This window comes from Pseudopodoces humilis, chromosome 6, assembly GCF_049639895.1.
Source record: "Pseudopodoces humilis isolate 2021_Gansu_Grassland_sample_001 chromosome 6, ASM4963989v1, whole genome shotgun sequence".
Taxonomy (NCBI): Eukaryota; Metazoa; Chordata; class Aves; order Passeriformes; family Paridae; genus Pseudopodoces; species Pseudopodoces humilis.
In genome coordinates this window covers 47447810-47471588 of record NC_142205.1, presented here as the reverse complement: position 1 = coordinate 47471588, position 23779 = coordinate 47447810, and the positions used below count along the sequence as shown (strand labels likewise).

General features: G+C 39.8%; 1 protein-coding gene across 4 annotated transcripts in view; it reads left to right on the top strand.

Moving 5' to 3' along the window:
• NPNT (nephronectin) overlaps nt 1–23779 on the top strand; it is a 48512-nt gene that overhangs the window by 8652 nt on the left and 16081 nt on the right. Inside the window, exons 3-8 of one of the 4 annotated variants that reach the window (XM_014259413.2) lie at nt 161–211; nt 8489–8581; nt 15346–15465; nt 16278–16397; nt 20525–20659; nt 21866–21988. In XM_014259413.2, coding sequence (XP_014114888.1) covers nt 161–211; nt 8489–8581; nt 15346–15465; nt 16278–16397; nt 20525–20659; nt 21866–21988 — 642 coding nt within the window. The remainder of the gene's footprint in view (nt 1–160; nt 212–8488; nt 8582–15345; nt 15466–16277; nt 16398–20524; nt 20660–21865; nt 21989–23779) is intronic. The other 3 variants (XM_014259418.2, XM_014259423.2, XM_088056806.1) reach the window with 3 other exon arrangements.

The following is a 23779-nucleotide window of genomic DNA, read 5'->3' as shown; positions in this document are numbered from 1 at the left end:
TTTTTTTTTATTTCAGAGAAGCTCTGAATGTTGAATGTATGTAATTCTCCAGGAATGTAACAAGTTGATAAAACCCACAGCCAAGTCCATCCTCCTTACAGAGAAAAAAAAAAAAAAAAAAAAAAAGCTGGAATTTCTCTTTTGGATATTTGTTTTGCAGCGTTCTACGTCTTAAGGCAGAGAATAGCCAGCCTAAGGTGCCAGCCCAAAGGTTAGCTAAACATATTTCTTGAAATAATTTTGACAAGGTTATGACTTGGAGTTATGGCCTTGAAGTCATAAGTTTACGTGGAAATTATAATATGTGACAAGAAGATAATTTTTTGTTGTTTTTCATTTTTTTAAGCATTTGATTTGGGGAAAATGAGGGGGGAAAGAAATTACCAGGGCTATTTTATCCCAGATGACTATCCAATGATACTCTTATTTTCTAAAATAAGATGCTTTTCCCTTTTCAGTCCTTTTCTTTATTTTACCCTCAAGCCCTGTGCAATATTTTTCCCTTTCTGAAAATTGTCTGTACTCCCAGCAATGTATTTGCAAGCTGTCAGATCTAGGAGGCCTAATTTGCTTCCATGGCATTGAATCATGTGCAGTGGGAGGCTATTTTGGGGTGGCTGAGGCACTTATTGCCCCCCACTGCCTGCTTTGCACTTCCACTACAAGTTGTCCTTCCCAGAACAGGGAAACTTTACAGCCCTTGGTCTCCAGCAGTGTAGAACCTGGCATGTTAGAGTAAAATGAAATCAACACAGTTTACTTTGCTACCCAGCGATGTAGTCCGCTGCTGCTTAGGAATTGATGTGAGTTGTTTGTTCCTGGCTCACTGGTGAAGTTCCAGATGACTGGAAGCTGGCCAGTGTGACACCCATTCACAAAAAGGGTGGCAAGGAGGATCCTGGTAATTATAGGCCAGGCAGCCTGAGCTCAGTACCCGTAAGGTAACGGAGCAGTTTGTACTGAGTGTCATCACACGGCACTTACAGCATGGCCAGGGTATCAGGCCCAGCCAGCGTGGGTTTAGGAGGGACAGGTCGTGTTTGACCAACCTGATCTCCTTTTATGACCAGGTGACCTGCCAGGTGGATGAGGGAAAGGCTGTGGATGTGTCTATTTGGACTTCAGCAAGGCTTTGACACTGTCTCCCACAGCACACTCCTGGAAAAGCTGCAGCCCACGGCTTGGACAGGAGCACTCTGTGCTGGGTTAGGAACTGGCTGGATGGCCCAGAGAGTGGTGGTGAACGGTGCTGCACCCAGCTGTGGGCCAGACACCAGTGGTGTCCCCCAGGGGTCTGTGCTGGGGCCAGCTCTGCTCAATATTTTTATTGATGACATGGATGAGGGTATTGAGTCTTTCATTAGTAAATTTGAGGATGACACTAAGCTGGGAGCGTGTGTTGATCTGTTGGAAGGTAGAAGGGCTCTGCAGAGAGACCTGGAATGGATGGATGGGCAGAGTCCAGTAAGATGATGTTTAATTAGTCCAAGTGCTGAGTCCTGCATTTTGGCCACAATAACTCCCTGCAATGTTACAGGCTGGGGATGGTGTGGCTGGACATTGCCCAGGCAGAAAGGGACCTGGGGGTGCTGGTGACAGGCAGCTGGACATGAGCCAGCAGTGTGCCCTGGTGGCCAAGAAGGCCAGTGGCTCCTGGCCTGTGTCAGGAATAGTGTGGCCAGCAGGAGCAGGGAGGTCATTCTCCCCCTGTACTGGGCACTGGTGAGGCCACACCTGGAGTTCTGTGTCCAGTTCTGGCCCCTCAGTTTGGGAAGGACATTGAGACACTCGAGTGCATCCAGAGGAGGCAATGAGGCTGGTGAGGGGCTGGGAACACAAACCCTGTGAGGAACGGCTGAGGGAGCTGGGGTTGTTTAACCTGGAGAAAAGGAGACTCAAGGGTGACCTTATCACTCTCTACAACTTCCTGAAAGGTGTTTGTGGTCAGGTGGGGGTCGGTCTCTTTCTCCAGGCAGCATCTGACAGAAGGAGAGGAAACAGTCTTAAGCTGCACCAAGGGAAATATAGGTTGGATATTAGGAAAAGGTTTTTTTCCAGAAAGGGTGATAAAGTATTGGAATGGTCTGCCTGGGGAGGTGGTGGAGTCACCATCCCTGGATGTGTTTGAAAAAAGACTGGATGTGACACTCAGTGCCATGGTCCAGTTGAGGTGTTAGAGCTGGGTTGGACTGGATGATCTTGAAGGTCTCTTCCAACCTAGTGATTCTGTGATTCTTTTTGCATAACCCTGTGGCAGAGGCATGGGTCTCAGGGAGGAGCAAAGCACCATTCATCTGTTTGTGAAATCAGCTTTCTTACTGTGATACGGAAGCTACTCTGCTGAAGCCAGTAGATGTTTTATGTTTAAATAAACAAAATACCAGTAGGACCCAGTTTGTCTTCTGTCACCGCACAGAGACACTCATGCTATCCTGTTTCTACCTGTTGGAATTCCATTGACATGTAGAAAAATTCAGGTTACAAACAGGCATTTGAGATGATAAGCACCATTCTTTATGCAGTTTTAGTGAACCACTTGAAATGCAAACACAGAGCTTGACAAGGCATGAAATATTTCTTGTTTTTCTAATTTTGTGTGTGTTAGATCATATTTTTGCTGATTTTTAAAAAAAGAGTTTTTAAGTGTAAGCATTAGATTAACTTCTACTGACTTCATTAAATCCTATTGATTTCAGTGTTACCTATGCTTAAGTCATGCATGCTGTGTAGTGCTGCTCTGAACAGCAGGGCATTCATAAACCAAGGTCTGGATTTGTCTGTGTGGTTTAGAAACACATTTGGCAGCAGTCATAGCCAAGCCAAGAATTCTCTGCAGTGAGTGGCCCACACTGGTTGCAGTTTGTCATGTTAATTGTGCTGTTACCAGAATCATATGTGCAAGCTGAGTAACTGATTTACTCGGGCAAGTGTTGGAGCTGTGCATGAAAAATAAGGAGCTGCTTACTTAAAGGAATGTATGTTTCAGCTAAAAACTTAATCTGAAAAATAAAAACCATGTGTTTTGACAACATGAATGTCACAAATAAGGGCAAGTAATTTCTGAAAAAATATTCAGGCATTAGATACTACCATTTTGTCTGATGCTATTGTCAGTTTCTAGTTACAGAAGTTGGTCAAGGACATTTATTATCTTAAAAAAAAAAAAATAGAGTAAGAAGTGTTGTGCAGATGAAATTATCTGAAAATTAATACCCAGTTGCCCTAGTCAGGCTTACTAATCTCTTCAGAGATATATCCAGTGACTACTAATACACTAATTTGGGAAGCAAAGTCACTTTTTCAGAGATAATTCTCTAATGTGAGTTATGGGTATGATGTATTTTTACCCCCTTCTAGTAACTTTGAGGTGGGAGAAGCTTTATGCACTCTCTTGAAGTTGTGAGTAATTGAAGTATTTTGTTGAGCAAAAAAAAAAAAACCGCAACTCTGAAAGATCTACAATGATTTATTTTAAAAATTAACTTTGAGGTCCTAGATCAGAATTACTGTAATAACTGAGTAAGGCAGTTTCATTTTCCTGAGCATGTTTATGTGAGTGCATAATTTACAAAGAATTGCAAAAAGTAAACAGAAAGAGAGAGATGTGAGCTGCAGCTGACTCTGAGGGAGAGAAGTATTGTGGAACTTGGTGTTGTGTGTAAGCACCACAGGCAGCCAGGTTCAGGTGAAGGAGGCAGCATAGAGGAAAGCTTCTTTCACCACATGCAAGTCTTGTTAGAAAGCTGGCACCGGGGGGAATTTAAGAAACGATCTGAAGATGGGAAATGTGTTCTGCAATCAGCAATGTAAGAGGATCCAATAAAGGTTTGTGGAGCTGAATACATTATGTAATCATTTCTGGGCTGCTGCACACATTACTTGCTGTGCCTGAGCAAATTGAATTTTAAGGAGATCTGGAGTCAGAATAAATAGGGGGCTGTATGTTACTTGGAAGAGAGGGCAGAAACAAGGCCATTCAGGCAGATGGTTAGCATAGTTTGTTTCAGATGCAGGTGTTTCTGTGCATAATTTTAGACTTCAGAGAGATGAAAAAAAGTTCAGAAATTGGGAGGCAAAGCAGAGAAAAAGAATGTAAGACTTGTACTCAATGCTGTTTTAATGAAAAACATAGCTAGGAGTGTTGGAAAACCAAAGAGAATTGCTAGAGGTAGTCCATTAAGAAAACTCAGGGATTTCCATCGTTGGCCACAAATGAAGAGGAATTAGTTAGGTGGGAACCAGGCAGCGCAATCTTCTGGTTAGGACTCCACCAAACAGTGTTTGGTAGTCAATAAATAGATCATTAATGTTAAAATTCTAGAAGAGAAAGAATAGAGGGGACAGCGTGTGGTAGTCACCCATGTCCTCAAAAGTGGGCAGCTTAGTGCAGAGGAAATGACCCAGTCTGAGGGGTCCTGCCAAAGCAGTTCTGAGGGAGCTGTGTGCAGTGAGAAAACAGAGATAAAATGAAAAACAACCCCCAGCATTATAGACCCATAATGAATTTGTTGGATGTGTTTTTCATTTGCTGGATTTATGCAACAATTGAAAAATAATAATTCAGAATGATTGAGTCATGCTTGGATACCACCAACAGCGAGCAGTGGCTTGGAAGATTGGCTTCTGGCTTTTGCACAAGCATAAGGCATGCTAACAGCATGTGCATTTCACCAGAAATTATTTCTTCCACTCTCCCACACTTGAAAAAAAGAAAAAACAAACAACCAGTTATAAACCCAAACCACCCATTCACATTTCAGTTCCTTCTGTTATTTTTACAGGAAGTTTAATTTGTCCTGAAGTTTAAGTGAGACTTAAAATGTGGTGTTTGTCACCTTATTTTGGAGGAAAAGGGTAGTTCTTGCCAACCTTGAAAATAGGTACTCAGATGTATTGCCAAATAAAAGGCTCTAGGATACCTCCTTGAAGTTAATGGGAACTGAGAGCAAATTGTCACATCTGACCCCAAAAAAAGCATTTAAAATGATCCAACTGAAATCAATAATCATAAGACCAGAGTTTTTTTGGTTTTTTTTTTTTTCTGATTATCTCTTGAATGAATTGGTCAATAAAGTGAAAAGGAAAGTTTAATTATAGTTGATTCTGTGGCACAGATGAAAAAGCAAGACTTGACTGAAGTCTTGAAGTAAAGATGAAAATTGCTGTGCTTAGGATTTTTTTTCTATGTCAGTCCACATTCCTACCCAATGGGAGTCCAGCTTAACAGCTTTCAGAGAGTAATCCTTGGAGATGTGGTAGGTCTGTTTTGATACTGATTCAACAGTAAATTAGCAGTCTCATTTTGAGTGGCACTTGTCTATGACAGTATAATTTCAGCTTATTATTATATAGGTATAATATATTTATTATATAGGTATTAATTATATAGGTATATACATATTTATTATATAGGTATATATCTATATAGGTATAAATTTAGCTTAATTTTAACTTTACAACAGTTGCTATTATAAAGAGTAGAAAGTTTTTCCTGATTTTTGGCCGCCCTCTTCAGACTCTTCTGGATTTCACTGCCCTATGTCGGTAAGAGTGTGACTTTCTCATCCTGGTGTAACTCTTCTGTATGTTTCCTTCTTCCCTAGCAGGGGAACAAGTGTTACATAACAGGCTGAAATCCAGGGGCATGGGTTATTTCAGTCATTGTAAATGTGGGTCACTTGGAAGGAAATGATGATTTATTGGTTGTGGAGGAAATTTTAAATTTTCAAGAGGTGAAAAGTAGTAATTGGGAGACTTTTTCTTCTCCATTACTTGTGAGTCTACTTGTTTTCAGAAAAATGCAGAAACTCCGCTTGTTTATGTGTGGATGGAGTGACTGAAGAATTCTGTTCTGTTGAATCTGGAGCTTTGCAAGAAAACAAGTAGAGTGGAGAATTAAAACACCCAGCCACATCAGCACATGCAGTGTGTGCTCAGACTCATGCCAAACAGCTGAAATAGTTGTCTGCTATTAAAAGGAATGCTGGAAGTCTGGCTTCAGCTTATTTTTGTACCTGAGTCTGGTTGTTGCCAGTGTTCAAATAGAGCTTGTTGGGAGTCAGTGAGCGTATCTGCTGCCTTGTATGGGCAGCTTCTCCTTTGAATAAGGATTTTCATGCTGGAGATGGCAGAGCTGGAGCTGACCCACCCCTCTGGGCCTGATCACTCTGGTAGGGGTCAGTGGGGACCCCAGCCAGGCATGCAGACTTGGCTGAACCATCTTTAGTCCTGAGCACCCTGCAAAGCCCCGATAAAGTTGATAGGAAGATACACAAGTTTTTTCCTGTGGGTGGCTTGATTCCTCACAGGAAATGCCATCAGATTTATCTGTGGTGTTGGCTGAGCTACAGATGCTGTTAAGCCTACTGCAAAGCTTTTTTCTCCTGTATATAGAAATCCTTCACTTGTAATACTGTACTGAATTTCAGCTGTGTCTAAATAAGATTCATAATGCTGAAGTAGTCCAAGTTCATAGAATGTACTCTAATAAACAGGTTTTCTTCAAGAACAGTGTTTGGCAGCAAACAAAGGTTTCCAAATACCCATTTAATGTGCAAAAACCCCAGCGTTCTATGATGACTTTGACTTTATGGATAGTGGTTTGCTAGTCATTAGGAAGCTTTCCTTGGAGTAACAGAGATTTTTGTCTTCAAGTATGAGATTTTTTTTTTCTCTATCTGAGCTGCTGCTAATGTACAATCTGTGCAATTGAAGGAGGGACCAAGGCTTTAAAAAACTCAGCTAAACTAAAGTTGCCGCAGGTTCAGCTACTGAACTGTTATATTTTACACCAAAGTGATCCCATGATGCTTCTTGTTTCTTAAAAAGAGCTGATTTAGATAAGAGTATCCCACTTCACAATATGGATCCTCTCTAAAGCACAGTTGAAAATTCAAGCAAGTTTTCAAAAATGTATAGCAGTTTCTTTTTTTCTACTGTAGTTTTGATCACCACTTTTGTTTTCCCCTGGTTGCTTTGAAGTCTTTGTTGGCCTTCATAGTTCTCAGTTTGCCACCATCACCTCTGATTAGACCTGGGTCTGTGATGCCAGGAAAATAAGAATCTCAGCATCTAAATGAACTCTTAACAAAGGAGATCCTTTTTTCCTGTTTATGGCCACAGTGACTAAAAAAGCAGTAAGTGTTTCCAAGTACAATGTTCTGGAAGTGTCTCATGATGTATCAGTTGCTCTTCAGTCAGTTCTGTCCATTACCCAAAGACATCCTGAAACATACCCTTTTAGTAGTCTGAGAAGCTTCTTTCCCTTACATTTCCATTGAAAGGTGTTTCTTAACAGGAATCTCACTTTGTTTCCAGACAGTGTTTGTTGGGGGAAAAAAAAAATAAAATCTTGCATTTCTGTTACCTTTTAAGATTCCTTAACAATTGTTTGGAAAGAGACTTCACCATCATACTAGGAAGACCCATCAGGAGCAGAGCTGTAGGTTTAAAACAAGGTTTTATGGTCTCAGGTTATATCACTGATTACACTTATATACTAAGCCTAAACAAAAAACATGCCTGAAAATAAAGGGAGTCCTAAAACTGGAGCAAACTCCTGTGCTAACAGTTACTTCTCTGCATAACTTTGTGGGAATTGTCAGTTCTGGATGCTTTGAAACTAACGGAGAAGTCTTTCAGAACATCAAAAATGTATTTGGATAGTTCTTCCACAAGCAAAACTATTATCTTGTTTCTTTTTAAGTTTTTTTTAATTCAACCCTGTTGAACAGCTTGGCTAGGAGACAAATTACATTTTTGAGTGAGTTCTGGCAGATTTCTGTTAAATTATCTACTTGATATATCCAGTTTTATGATACAGCCCCTTGTTGTCAGATTAACATTGCAGCTGGATCTTGTTAGTTACTTGCAAATTCTAAATGATACTGTTACTTTATAAAATGACCTTTAAGATGGGGTAAATAGATAGATCCTGGTTATAGGGAATTCAAGTTATGCTGCTATTTTGTGTCTATCTTGCTTTAGCAGAGAGCTCAGCAGGATTGTGTATCTGCATTCTGTCATATAATGATAAACAACATCTTAGACCATAGTAAATACTGCATTTTTCCAGTGGGTTTAAAATGTAGGTTTAATAATAGAAAAACATTTCTAATGCAAAAGACATACAAATGCTGTTTAAAATTTTTCTGTCAAATGTTTTTCAGTTATGCAGGAAAATATTCCTGTTGGCTAATCCTACATCAGCAAAAATATATTTGTGCATGAATTCTTATATTTATTCAAAAGCAATGCTTTTATTATTTTTTATTGAATCTTTGGAAGTTTTTTTTTTTATGAATTTTGTTAGTGTCATATTGAGAGAGGTACCAAAAAATGGCTTTCTATTATTTCTTGGAGTTCTGCATTTATTTTCTGCATATAACATAGACAGTACTATTTGTTAGGTAGTTGCTGCTTATTTCAAAGTAAAGCACTGTCAGCTGTGACTGGAGTGGAAAGATAACGAGTATTCCTCTATTTGCAGCTATATGCCAGCCAGGGTGCAAACACGGTGAATGCATTGGGCCAAACAAGTGTAAATGCCACCCAGGATACACTGGGAAAACTTGCAACCAAGGTAAGAAAGAATTTATTTTTGAAATCATGGAATTATTGTTGAGCTCTCTACCCACCCCCACCGGGGCTGTGTGTGTCCTCTGTGTTTACAGAGTAATGAACTCATGTACCAGGTCTGTTGCTGCTGCAGCAAGTTTGACATTTGGACTGACATTTGTAGAGAGATTGATGTCTGCAGTGGGATGATACAAGGGAAAAGTTGCTTTCATTCAGAAGCAATCAATGAGATTAATACATGGATGTAGTTACCTGCTCTCCATAATTGGAAACAAATTGTTTAAACCTTATGGTCAGGATTGTTGTTTTTCATGAAGTCACAATTTTCAGATTTGTATAGTGAAATAATATTTGTTTAATTAAAAACCTCATAATTCAAACATTATCATTTTAGTGTTTCTAATCCTGAACTAACTTGATTGCATTAAACTACTAAAGGGTTGGTGTAAAGATGAAGCTTCTCTTACTGGATTATCAAGTTTCATTATTTGGTTTTTTTTTTCTCAAAAGTTATGTCCAAAGCATGTATTGGTATAAAGATCATAGAGTACAAACAATTAGAGAATTGTAATATGTGATTTTTAGATTTTGATGGCTAAGACATGTCCACGTGCAAAGATATCTCAATTATATCTTTTATGCAGTTATCTTAGCCTACAGGAAAAATTGTGCATTTTCTGAGTGCTGAGGAAGGATGGTAGAAAAGTGTGATATTTGGAATTACTTTCTTCTTCAAGGATTTACCTGATGTTGCTGAATTTCTTATGATATGTTGATTTTTAGACTGAGTTATTTTCTTTAAAAATAGATACAAATTTATTTTCAGATTTACTAATCCTTCCCAAACTGATGTGGAAATGTGTGTTGTGTTTTTCAGTTTTCTCAAAGGTTTCAGGGATCTCTTGCATTATCTAGTCTTGTTTTGTTTTTTTTTTCCCTTACTCTAGGCTGACATTTTAAAGGATGTGTTATGATTTTATTCTACACGTGTTTTAGTCAGTCCAAAACTTTTTTAGAACACAATGCAGTGAACTAACAGTTACATGTATGTGTAACAGTTTTTATGTGTAGTAAATAGTTTAGCAATATCGAAAGAATGCTTTGTAAATTGCTGGAGGCTTCAGTCTTGACTTAAACTATTTACTTGCCACTAAATGCTAAGGAAGGAAAAAATGTGATGGGTTATCAAAGGAAGCATTTGGGCAGCATGGATGAAATATCCTTGCATGGTGTTGGTGACAAAGCTGCCTTGGCAGATGTAGATGATGTTTCTGAGATGCCACCTGACTGTGGTGCCCCAAATGTGCACCAGTTCAGGTGGTTACTGCTGCTCTACTACATGGTGAGACTCTCGAGCTGCTCCTGGAGTCATGATTTGTGTTCTTGATGTGTGCTGATTCAGTGTTTGGATGAGACTTGAAAGTGCACAGTGAATGCAGAGTCTGCTTTTGCTGGGAGGAGATTCAAATGGCACAGGATAAATGTGAGTTCTGTTGTTGTACCTGCCCTGTTCTGTCTATGGCCCATTTTCTCAGTCCTGTTCTAGAGTAGTAACAGAAGTAAAAATGTTGGCAGAGGAAATGTTGGAGTTCCCTGCAGTGGTGGAAGTCTTTCTAGGATGCAGGAATGGTTCTGGGCTGTGAAGTATGCTCATGTTTTTGGTGAAAGGCATTCTTTGTGTACAAGCTCTGATAAACAGGCTTTACATCTCATCTGTTCATGTGCCCCATGGATCAGGCTGTGCTCCTGGGACTGATCTGAGAGATCAACGCAGCCTCACAGCAGAGCTGTTCGGCCCTGACTGTGTGATGGTGCCTGTCCTTTTCCAGTGGCACTGCAGCTGCTGTGACCATCCATACCTCGCTTTAGATCACTCAGAAGTTAAGACTACCTGATACTTTTAAAATTATGTTGCTACCATCAGCAATCAAATTGCAGTGACTGCACAAGAGCTAACCATGTGTTCTCCCTACAGCATTCATATCTCCTGAATGACTTTAGTATTTCCCTTCTGGCTTTTTGATCCCAGCTTTAAAGCTGTAAGCAGTGGAGAAACAGAGAAACTTGAGAGAAAATACTCTCTGTCACTTCTCTTAATTTATAGTGATAATAACAGAACTCATACTGTCTAAATGTGTTTATCAGAAAATTGGTAGCTGCTCTTGAAGAAAATACAAATACTATTCAGTAAGACAAATAAAAACAGTTGTAATTTTTGCTAGCAATCTAAAGCACATACAAGTAAACTTTCTTTAGGTGGGAAAGGTTTGTCTTTACCCAAAAAAATTCTAAGGCTGGTTTTCTGTAACTTTCTATTCTCTTACCCTGTTTGTTCTAGGAAAATGTACCAAAGTTCACTGCTTGAAATTCTTGTCAGCACTTGATACATATGTATATTTATTAATTTATAAATAAGGTAGTACATATTGACATATTTTTATTGTGCATTCTCCCTATCCTATGAAGATGTGCAGCTGTACACAAGTCCACTTGGTCAGAGCAGTGAAGCTCTTGTATTCCACCCCCTGGATCATCATTTAAGAAATGCAGCAGCAAGGGGTGAGGTGGTCCTGTGTTTCAGGTGTTGTGCTCCTCCCTTCTGCACATCTTCAAACAGGACTGCAATTTCTTGCAAAGTGGGGGTGGAGGCTGATAGACCCATCAGTGGCTGGGATATGAAAGCTGAACCTGCAGTACCCTTAGCATGCAGAGCAAATAGTTGGTTGTATTTCCTTGGTGCTGCTGTATGTATTCTGAAAAGTTTTGACTCTCTACCATAGTCTTGGTTGTCACTTGCATTTGTTTCTTTCCTCTGCTCTTCTTTCAGAGCCTGCCTTTTTTTTCTTTTCTGAGTTCCTCTGTAAAGTGATAGTGATGGAAATTGTTTATCAGGTTAGATAAAGACAAAATTGTGATTTAGATGAAGTTGGAAGTTGTAGAAAATGAAGGTTAAAAAAATTCTTTATTTGGCAGCTGTTGATTAATCAGACTAAGTGAACATAACTCTTCAGGTGATAAAAATCTCTTACGAGGTTGACATGGTAGTGTGATTGCAATTGCTGGAAATGAAAGCTGATCTACTCTTTATAGTATGGTGACAGCAGTTTAATTTTTCTACTTGATTCCTAGTCCTTGGCTTTCTATTATCAGAGTTGGGTAAATGTAGTATTGAGTATTTAACTTCAGTGTTGCCTGATCCAAGTTAGCTGAAGGGCAAAAAAAGGCAGAAAAAGTCTTGAGTGCTGAAGTCTGCAGAAGCTAATTAAAAGAAAATAGCAGAGTGCATTGAATCTGCCTGGAAATAAGTGACCCATTGTTGGGTGTGCACTGAAGTCGGTCCAAGACCATGTGTGGTGCAGTGTAGCAGTCAAAGGAGTCACATCCAGGTTTGCCAGCATAACACTCTTGTCCTTTCCTTGCACTCACATTTAATTTCATTTTTTTAGATAGAAAATACTTGTCCTCAGCAGCTTGTGTTTGTTATAAATCTGCTTTCCATAGTGGCCAAAACAGTCGGGCTGCTTTTACGTACCCTACTGCCTTGTGTTACTCTGAAATAAAAAATGCTGGTTTTGCATTGGCTGTGCAAGTGTAGGGAATGTGGGAAATTATAAGACTGAACAATGAAATTCTCAAATGCAGGGCAATGAGTGGCCATTCCCACAAAGAAATTAAAAGGATTTGTTAAACTTTTTAGTAGTGCTGCACTTTATGCTGTTCTCATAGTACATTACTAATGGCTGCCTATTTGTCAGTACTAGAGTTTTTATTTCTGTAATAAGAATACTTTGTATCAAATGGTGGTGTAGAATTCAGAGTCCTATAGAAAGATCCAGTATTTTAAGGCTCACAGTGTAATCTATACTCTATGCAGGGTGATATACTGAGAACAGTCATAAATTCTTATTTTCAGCTTCGAGTCTGTGGTCATAACTCTGGAAATAAGTGCACAACAGTTCTTAAGTCATCAGGTGTATCTAAACTTAGGAGCTGAAGTGCAGTGGAATTTAAACACTAGAACTTAACACAAGGCACTGTTAAAATCCTGCCCTGTCAATTTAATTTCAGTGCTACTTTTCCTTATTCTGTCCCTACTTCTAGTTAAGTATTTTATACTTAGCTCTGTTATGCCTTTATTTTGTAAAGCGGTGCTTTTTGTAGAAAAGAGGAAGAATATTTATTAAATAAATAAAACCAGGTATTTTAGACTAAGAGAACTTTTTTTCCCCTCTTACTTCAAAATGATGGTTGTCAGTGAACCTCAGTATATTCAATACTATGGGTTCCTCAGGGATACATTTATGAATTGAAATCAAATGCTAACAGAGTTTTTGAATGTAACAATTACTTTTTTAACAGGCACATTGCATGTGTAATAAATATGTTAATACAGCTATAATGTCTGTCAGGAGCTGCCTACTTGTGGTATGTTTCACAGAAAAAGAAAAACAGCTTCTATTTTTTGTTCTGCCAAGAGAAGTTTGTCTTTCAAAATGTGAGCTTTCATCTGCTTATTATTGGATATTCTTATGTAAAGCTTTTTTCACACAAAGGTTTCCACAATGAAAACTTGTCCTTGCCCTCTAGCATAATCATCTGCTGCATTTCCATTTGGCCTAGGCATATACCTATAGTCACAACTCCTAGCAGAAGATCCTGCTTTCAAAGGACAAACTGTACTTTCTCTCAAACCCAGCAGGTACTTTCTTGTGAGTGTGGTACTGGTGCCTGCTGTGAGAAGTATATTCTCCTTGCAACTGCTGAAATCTCTTCCAGCTCCCAAAGACTGAGAGCTGAAAAGGGGCGCTGTCTCTGCAAGAAGGAAGACTGCAGAGGTGGTAATCACTCCTTTATCATACACAGGTCCATCCAACCCTTATTTTGGCAATCTTCCCCCACTGAAGTCCTGCTTAGGCTCACCTGATCTTCCTCACCACTTGAGAAAATATTCCCCTTCAGGTTTCCTGGAAACCTGTTCAGCCTACCACAGGAAGATATGGAAAATTACATCCCTTACCACCACTGTCTTGCAGAAGAGGGGAGCAGGAAGTATTCTTATCTTTAAATATGCTTGGAAAATGAAGTAAGGGGAAGGGTTCTGGGGAGGGCCGTGTCTGCATGATGCTCACTATTCCTTGACCCCATGAAGATGGAAACAAAGTAGATCAGAAGACAGCAAGTTTTATGATACTGTTAGGAGCTCTCAGGGACAGCAGTGACATAACAAGCAACATCCGTGCAGCCGAGTTTGGATTACATCAGTGACTTGTAGTGTGATGCATGTATTTTTCTCTGGATGGCTCTGTGTTTTACCAGTCAAAATGAAAGGGAATATATTTCTCAGTTTTAGAATGTAATTTAAAAATATTTTTCCTGAAAAGAGTAAGGTGAGGAATGTTGCTCTCAAAAAGTAAGGGATTACAGAGTTTCAGGACAAATTTAAAACTCAAACATTAGGAACTTGTAAAATTCCAGGTGTAGTTGTCTAGAATCAGTGTTTTCTCTAACTTCACCTCTACAGTGAATGTAGCTTTTCTCACTCCATTTAAGTCTTCTGCTTTACTCCTGGAAAACAGTCAATGAATTACTGACTTAATTGTAACCAGAGGCGTATTTATCTTTTTGGTTCAGCATCTTAACCCTGAATCTTAGCCTCCAGTCCACGGGAGGCATCTGTCACCTCCTCAGCTGGCATTGTATGAAGTGGCTACTGTGTGTGTTTATCTACAACGTGGTGGGAGCCTCAAGGCTTACTCTTCTGCTACATGGATTGAATGACACTTGATAAGATAGTGCTTAGTACTGGGAGATGACTCTGAAAACTTCTGGGAAAAATGGCAATTCTCTGTCTGTGAAAGACCTCCAGACAGTATGGTGCAATATTAGAGATGATGGTTGATAACTCATTTTTTTCAAGTTCTTGCTGGCTGGATTTGTGAATAGATTTACTATTTTCATCTTTGTTGTCATCTTTGTTCATTGCAATACAAATAACTAACAACAATATTAACTAACAAATTATTCTGGTTTGCTCAGACAAAATCAACACATATTCTTGGAGGAGAATTCTGAAGGAAATCATCTTTACTTCTTCTTTGAAGTCCTGTCTACTAATATGGAAATTGTAGGCTGAATATTTTCAGTTTAAGCCATGAAGTCTCTATTAAATTGTAAATCTGAAATGCTACCCCTCATGGATAGTCCTTGACAAATATAGCTGATGTCAGATACCTTCTTTGAGTATTTTCTAGATGATAAGGAATAAATTTTCTCTGTGAAATTATTTAAAGTAAGTTGGCATCAGCTTTCCTGCCTTCCTCTGCCACTAATTTAGAAGCATGATGGTGAATCCCTGAATTGCTATCAGAATCACTGGTAGCGATTGCAGAGTGATGTTTGCTTTCTCTCTCCTCCTCTTCCTTCCGAGTGCTGCCTGGTCCTGGACATGGCATCAACATGAACAGTGGCAAGATGTGAGCAGCCTGAGCATGTGTGTTGCCTAATGAAACAGTTGGCACTTCGTCTAATGCTAATATTGTCATTTTGGAAAAGATATCTGTGAAAACAAGCCAAATAAGCTGCTTGGCTGGAGGGATGAACAGCGCTTCGTGCAGGATGTTTTGGACACTTGCTATCAGCTGAACTGCATATAAAAAGCTAATTACTGTATTTTTCCTTCCTTCTCTGGCAGCTTGAACTGGTAGTTTTGCCACGCATGCCTCGTGTGTTTTCCTTTCCCACCCTCTTCCCTTGTGCCCTTCATTTCAGATCTGAATGAGTGCGGACTAAAGCCGCGGCCGTGCAAACACCGGTGTATGAATACCTACGGCAGCTACAAGTGCTACTGTCTGAACGGCTACATGCTAATGCCAGATGGAACGTGCTCAAGTACGGCCAGCCTTGCTGCCTGCTCTTTCCCAGCTTCTCAAAATCCCTGCTCGAGTTTCCCTGGAAAACTTCCATGAAATGAAGAGGAGTCCCCAAGTAAAAGATGAATCTTGCTGGAAATTAGGCAGCAAGATGAGCTCCTTTTTGTTCTAGTTAAATTAGGCTGAAAAAAACAAGAGCAATTGTTTTGATTTTATTAGTTTTATTTAAAGTTTCCCCCAAAGCATTCTTCAGTGCTGTAAATCACTGTTAATTGGCCTTTGAGGACAAGTGCTTGCAGTTTTCATTGCAGCAAGACACCTGCGTTTCTGCTGCCTTATGACCTTATGAATGTAAAATCTTTAATGCTGCAGATGTTGGTTGTTTGACTGGTGTAAAAATTGTACTATCATCTCTCTGGAGGTCAGTTTCCTACTTGCTCTCATAAAAACAGTTACTTTGATTATCTGGAAAGAGGGAAGGGGAGAGAAATTACCTCCAGTTAGAGGTATCCCATTTTAAAAATGGCAGTACTGTCTAGGAGAGTCTCTAGAACATATCAGGCTTTATATTCTGGGGACTGCATTCAATAACACAACATACTACAGCTGTGGTGGCTTTCTCTTGTTTTTATTTTCTTAGAGATGTAGTTTGTGGACAGAAAAATTTTACTAGCAGATGTATTTCCTCTTTGAAGGATACCTATGAAAATCAACAAGCATTTTTCCCACTTTTATCATAAATATGTGATGTCTTATTTTGCCAAAGTTTTCAGTCATTTTCTGGTACTGATCATAGTCTTTATCTAAGTATGTTCAATGATTTTTCTCCAGATGCCCTTTCTTGCCTGGTGGCAAACTGTCAGTATGGCTGTGACGTACTGAAAGGGGAGGTGCGCTGCCGCTGTCCTTCTCCAGGGCTGCAGCTCGGGCCTGATGGCAGGACTTGTGTAGGTAGGTGATCAAATGTAAATTTAATTTTATTTCACTTCAGAATGCTTTTATCCTTACACAGAATGCATTTCAATAGAGTTTATCAGATATGTGCTTAGAATGCACAAACAGGCAGTTTGAAGTTGTTAATAATGAGAATAGTAATAGGGCTGTTGCTCAGGTGCCCTCGTGTCAGAGATCACCAGTGTTTTCCTCCAGTCCTGCAGGTTTCACTGTCTGCCCAAAGCCAATACAGACTCCTTGGAATCCAAGCCCTTGGCTCTTGCCACTCCTGCTACTGGGTCATTTTAAACTATTGCTAACTCCAAAATACCTGCCTGCATTAAAAAAGGGATGGGGAGATCACCTTTCCCTCATATCCAACAGGGTGGTGCCTAGCTCAGTGTGTGGAGGCATAATTTGTAAAAATCATTTATATTATAGTGGGGCAAGGTGAAGGTCTGTGCATATTCCCACTATTAGTGGGATTGAATGTGCCGTCTTCCATACTGTGAAAACTCCAGGTTAAAATAAACACAGGAACTTAGAGTGTATAAAAGTGAAATGTTTTGTTCCCACATTTGTGAACATGGAAAAGGTGCTTATGGTTAATCAGACTCTACTATGGTCTGAAGAACAGTGTGACATGTGATTTCATCAGTCATTAACTATACATCCTGAGTGGGATATGATGCTCCAGTGATTTTATTATTTATGTCCTATGAAGTGCTACAATTCCATAACCAGTAACACCAAAAGATTGTAAGAGAATGGGGATATCCTAATCATCCCTTCGAGGGTCTTGGCTGTCTACAAGGTAGATGGTTCTCCAAGTGCCTGACCCATGCTGACCAAGAATTTGTTGGCAGAGAAAGGGACAGACTCTAGATCTTCTGATAAGAAGAGCAGGCTCCACAGCAAGTCAGAGGCTTTCTGAAGTGCATGATTGGCATATCTGTGTATGGGAAAAAAAAAGGAAAGAACAGGATAAAAATCCCACCATTGTTACATGCTGAAGGCATTAAGTTGTGATAAATCCCATGGTGGATATTTTGGCAGAGAGATCTTTGGAAGATACTTGTACCATGCCATAGTGAGCTGAGTGATTTTAAGTATAAATTCAAGAAATGTACACCAAATAGAGAAATTTGCTAGAAAAAATGTTTGCAATATTCTCCTAGTGTACATTTTTCTATTCGGGAAAACTTCATACTTTGAAATAAACAAAGTGTACTTTGATGCCAAAGACTAACACTCAAACAAGTCCTATGAAGCTCTGAGTTCTTCAGGGCAGTTTTCAAAAAACCACTTTTTTTCCCCAGAAGGGCAAATAACTGTATACCCACATTTTAGTTGGGTGTGCATCATTCCAAATGACTTCGTTACCTATGTCTAAAATTTCCACAAGAATTTCAGAGCAGCCTTGTATAATACAGAGAAAATAGTTACAGTAAGAGATGTCTGCTCTTCCCTCATCGTAATATAATGTTCTCCCCTTTTTTGGTAAGAAGTGATTGTGACAGGCACGCTTTCTATGTTATTTCTCTATCAAGTTTGAGTTGCAGTAAAGAACTGAAGCTATTCAGGACTAAGGCTATGCTTTCTCCTCGTGTTTGGACAAGCTTGCCCCTGTTGGGGAAGTTGTTGTCTCCAGCAAGGGTCTGGATAATGCTGCAGTACAAATAGAAGTGTAGGTGGTGGTAAGAAAATGGAAGTGTGCATTGGCTCATGAAATCCTTGTTTGAGGAGAGTTTGAAAGACAGCTGGGAATGCATTGCCTATTTTTAGCACAGGTGGAAATTCCTTTGGGCATTATTCTATTCTTAGTTTAACACTTGCTGATCATTCTCTTGTTTAAAATGTTCCCTTCAGACAATCAGTAAAGAGCCACCAATTTGACTGTAAAGGAAAATAATATAAACTAAATGACAAAAAAGTGAAAAAATAATTCATCAAAGTATTTAGTGAAAATGTGGATTTAACAGCTAATTAATTGATTAATGACTCTTGAATCAATAAACCAATCAATCTTGCCAGGTTTTTGGATTGGGATTTTCATTTAATGAAATGAGCTGTATACACATTTCAGCTTCAAATGTTCTGAAGTTATGTGAGGGCTGAAAATATTTTTTTTCACTATAAAATTAATTATTTCATTTTTGTGTATGTGTGTTTATAAAATTGAAAATACAGCCTTGTAAACTTAAAAATCATGTCATTTTTAAATTACTCTCATAGTCATTTTGTACTTCAGTTGGTAATATGGTCATACTAGCAGCAAGAGAGAAGCAATTCTCCTTCTCTGGTGGACACTGGCCATCACACTCATTAGGTGCTGACCATGTGCCTCACGTGCCTTTGGAGCAGATCCCTGGTGCTGAGGTGAGACTCCAGACCACCCCACCATGCCCTGGCTTTTCATAGGAAGCAGCTATGAATCACAGCATGTTGCAGCAGGCAAAGAGAAACGGCTCTACACCTTCTGGTCCAGGTGTGGATTGACTTGAAAGAAGGCGCAGTCACTGTACTGGGAGCTGCAGGAAGCTAATCACAAACACTTGCACATCATCTTGTGCCTACTGATCAAAAAGTGGATTTCCCCTCAGCAATGAGTATCCATGCACCTCTCATTGTGTGCAAGTGGGAGGCTGTTACACTCTTCCATATTTTTGCATCAGTTTTGAGCAGTGTATTGATCAACAGCTCTGTCCTGTATCTCTAGGACATATGACTGCCTGCCACTTCACTGCTGCCATCATTTAACATAAGTTTTGTCTTATGTGAATTTGCAAAGATGTGAATTAATATGAATATGTACAGAGGAAAAAGCAGGACATGCTACATCAGGTTTTTGAAGATCATAATCCATGCCATGATGAAGTATATTCAGTGGCTAATCCTGTTCTTACTGAACTACTTTTTGAAGCTGTAGTTTAAAGATTAAAAACCCAACCAAAACCAACAAAGAACTAACAAACTAACTTCTAGTAATCAAGAATCTTAAACTTTCAGCCTTGAAATATTTCAACAAAGGGTAGAAAATTGTGACTTGTTGATTAAATTATAAGAAACGTGGTGGAGTAAAACTTAGTAACATATTCAAAGCCTAATATGTTAACAATAAATTCAAATCAAGAGACAGATTTATAGGAAGATTCAGGCATGTGGAGAGGTGCCCAGTATTGGCCTTGTTTTCTTTCTCATTGAGGCCTTTACTTCACCATTCCAGCAATGCTGTTGATGGAGAGAAAGCAGTCAGGCGGGCCAGGAGTGTGGGAGCTCAGGGGTTGAACCCCTGCTGTCGTCAGTAATTCTTCAGAGTGGGACAGCGCCAGCAGGAGCTACTGGGACAGCCCATCTGGCTTTAAGCCACTTCTTTTGGATGTGGGAACACAGCTTGGAGAGAAGCTGAAGCTCCATCCCCCTCCACCTCAGGTAGCTGCCCTAACCAGCCAGCAGCTTTGTGGTAACATTTCTTTCTGAGCAGTGGAAGAGACTCTGCCTTGTGCAGGCCTCTTTCACAAGAGCAGCAGGGCATCAATCACTCGGCTTTGTTCTGCACTCTTGACATCGGCAGCTGAAGTGCTCCTTTTGGGAAAAGAGCTGCGTGGAGAGCAAAATCTTGCTTTCCCGTAGATCAAGAGGCTGATAGAGCTGCAGAGCAAAGGCTTGAACTGTACCCTGCAGATAAGCAGCAACCACGAGGAGCTGCGTGCGTCAGAAGCAGCCGTGCATGGCAGCTCTCTAGCTCAGTGGAGAATTAGTGTTTAAGCACTCAGCAGCCTCGGCTCGGTGTCCAAGCACTACAGAGTGAGTGGTAGCGCAAGCGGCTTTTGTGTGTCAGCCTGACCTCTCTGAGAGCTCCCCAGACAGGGAGAGCAGCAGTGGGTGAGCATCAGCTGCTCCCTGGGCATCTGCCTGTGACCCAGAGCTGAACCAGAGGGCACAGCCAGAAATGCTCACATGTTACTGCTGGCTGGCCAAGGGCCTTTATTAAAAATACTTTATATATATATTAATTATAATTAATTATTATATTAATATACCCGACAGCCATTCTTTAGCTTTCCATTATGGGGAACCATTTAGACAGCATACATTGCATTTTAACTGTTATTAAGAATAATAGGGTCCTTTTGTTTCCACAGATATTGATGAATGTGCTGCTGGGAGGGTTCTCTGCCCACGATTTAGGCACTGTGTCAATACTTTCGGAAGCTACATTTGCAGGTGCCATAAAGGCTTTGACCTGATGTACATCGGAGGCAAATACCAATGCCATGGTAATATAAGCTGTTTCTCACATGCATGTAATAGAGCTGCTTATTTGAAAATTAAATTAATGGCTCAGAAAGGAATGGTTTTTGTATTATGGCTGAAATGTTGAAGAAGTTGTTTTACACTGCATCAATATTTTAAGAAAGGGTGGATTATAGAAGCAGACTGTGGAAGAGAAGGCATATATTTGCCCCACATTCTTGTAGCTGGTTCTGTGTGGAAGCTAGTGGGGAAACAGAGTTGATGACCCCAGGATTTCCTTTCCAAAGCTGTTTTTTCCTCAGGGTTCACTGTCACTGGCAGTTGTGGGCTTGGAGCAGTGTATGAGCTTAGGCTATGTCTGAGCTGTAACATTGGTGTGCTCCATAGCATGTCCCAAGATCCAAGATAAGAAAATGTGCACACCCTAGCTCCTCCCACCCCAGACTGCCCAACTTCCCTTCCCCTGAAGACAGGTGGGGAAGAGGCAGGAGTTGGAAAATAACCTGTTTTTGTCTGGACATGAGACTGGAATGCAGCTGGTGTTTGCCCTTCAACAAAGATATTCCCAGGTTTTTCTGCTTTAAGTTTCAGAGTGTCTCAACTGGTTATGATTCTTTCACTGAAAAAAGATCATGTGGAGATAATTAGGCATTGCTTGATGTTTGCTTATGTATTTTTTTTTTTTTCAGAAAAATTTGTATTCAGAGTGCTGGAATTTCGAGATTTTTGCTTGTATCACTGAAAATAAATGTGGATGTGCCTTATGAAATGTTTCCAGTAGCTCCTACTTGATGTAGAAACTTCTATACAGGTGTATAATATAGGAAGAATTTTATGAAGCAAAACCAATTTAATATCTGTGTGATTAAGAACTTGCATATTCCTACACTCTGTTTTTTTTCTCATTGTGTCACCTGTAAGAAGTGGTTGTTAAAACTGTGATCTTAATGGTCTCAGCTGCAGTCTACCTATGGCATGTCTGAAGCTGCTGCTAAGGTAAAAGCTGAACAATACCAAAGTTGCCCAATAGTCCCTATTCTCCCTAATGTGTGTATCACCACATTGATTTCTGACTGTTTATTTTCCTTTTCCCACTGGCAAAAGTTTCATTAGTATTTTTTTTCAAGTAATCAAAATTGTAATAATGTTTGGGGTTTTTTTGCAGGGATAAGCAGAAAGTCAGGTTTCTTGGAAGTGAATGTTTTTTTAATGTAAATTTTCTGTTGCAGATATAGATGAATGTTCCCTTGGCCACCATCAGTGTGGTAGTTTTTCACACTGCTACAACACTCCAGGATCCTACAAATGCAAATGTAAAGAAGGGTACAGAGACAATGGAACAAACTGCACACGTATGTAATACTCCTTTTAAAACAGAGATTCTGAAGGCTTATGTGAACTGAAAACCATTTTGTAAACTTTAAGGTACAACACTATCAGGCTCGGTTTCTCTAAATTATTTTTAATACTAAATAAGGGGCAAGGGAATGTAGTTGGAGTTTTCTAGGTCTTAGCATGCCTTGGTATCTTTGTCTCATTTCCCTGAGACATTTTCATAATTAGAAAGAAATTCACCTCTCCCTATGCACAGCTTGATTCTAGAGATTGCTTCAGGATGAGAACAACTGAATAAGCAGGGTAGGTCTGATCAAACACTATTACTCATACCCTGTTGTTATGTACACTCCACAACTGGCCCGTTTCAGCAGCTCACCCCATCCACTCCCTGCTGCTTCCCAGATGTGAGAAGAACCAGGAAGGAGGATTTCTCTGGAAGGATTTGCTGTTGGAAAATTCCCTTGGCCACCTTTCTCTTGGAGAAGCAGCTGCCCCCTTGGTACAGAATAAGGTGTTGGAGCTCTCCCGTGTTTGACGTCCCACAGGACTGTGCAACTCTGTGACTCTGCTGGATCTTTTTGATCCTGCATTCCTTTGTGGAATCTGGTCTTTGGTGACTCACTGATCTCTTTAAAGAGCAGCACCATTTTTTCCCTTCGGCTGTAGCTGTCATGGTTAAAGGTGTTCTAGCACATCCTAAGTGCTTGCAAGCGTATGTGCACACATTTCATGTATGTTACTGGGACATGATGCTAAGGGGTGTTTTATCTTTTAATATGCTATAAATGTCAAACCTGCAGGGTATTCAAAGGGATAGTAATAAAAAAGTGCCCAGAGGGAAAACCTTTTTACCTGCTATCATCAAACAATTCACTGATTAACCATCAGTAGTTCTTCTTTTTAAATGTGTTTTATACTTGAAATGCTTGTACACAAAATATGTGACTGGAGTTCTTACTGAGACTTTTAAGATTTCCAGTGAGATATAAAAGGCTTATTAACCAATAGAAAACAACAAAGTATATTTTTGTGTTTCATGTCTTCAGAAACTCTCCTTGTGAAATTAAGTTGAAATTTGTTGTCCTTTATGAAACATTGGAGGAGATGGTGCTGTGGGCACTGTCACTGGGGTGACAGTGGTGCTTGCTCAGTCCAGCACATCATTTTTATGAAGGCTGAAAAATGTCATTTACTTAGTTTCCTGATGTTTAGCAAAGGGAAGGATCTAAATGATGGCTGGCTTGGTTCAGTCTCTGAAATGATTACTGCTTATTGACAAGGAGAAATATTTAGCAGGAAAGGTCTGCAAGAACTTTCTTAAGCCAAAGGTATCTGACCGTCTGTGGTCAAAATGGTTGTTACATCAGGGCCTTACTAAACTTGCTTCCACTCCTGATTACAAACTTGTCCAGTTTAGAGGGCTGCTTAACCCATGGCTTTCTGCCCATGCTTTTTTAACCAGCAGTGCTTTTGTGTAAGTTTTACCGGCTCTGAAACAGACTTGATGCTTGAGAGGAGGTGGGATGGAAATGTCTTGACCTTCAGTCATTCTAAATTATCTCTAAACTGCTGCAGTGCCAAGTACGACCTAGAGGAATGTGATAATTTAGCAGTGCTGATGCTAAAGTATGTTTCTAACTAAGGGGAACCTTCAGAGGAAAAAAAAAAATTTCATCCAAGTCTCTCTGTGTCATAATAATTGTTTAGTTTCTGGAGTGAGTGGCTGAGATGTCCAGTTTGGTCCCATTTTCATTCTCATTGCAATTATTCCTATTGTTATGATTCAACCACCTGGTCCATATCAT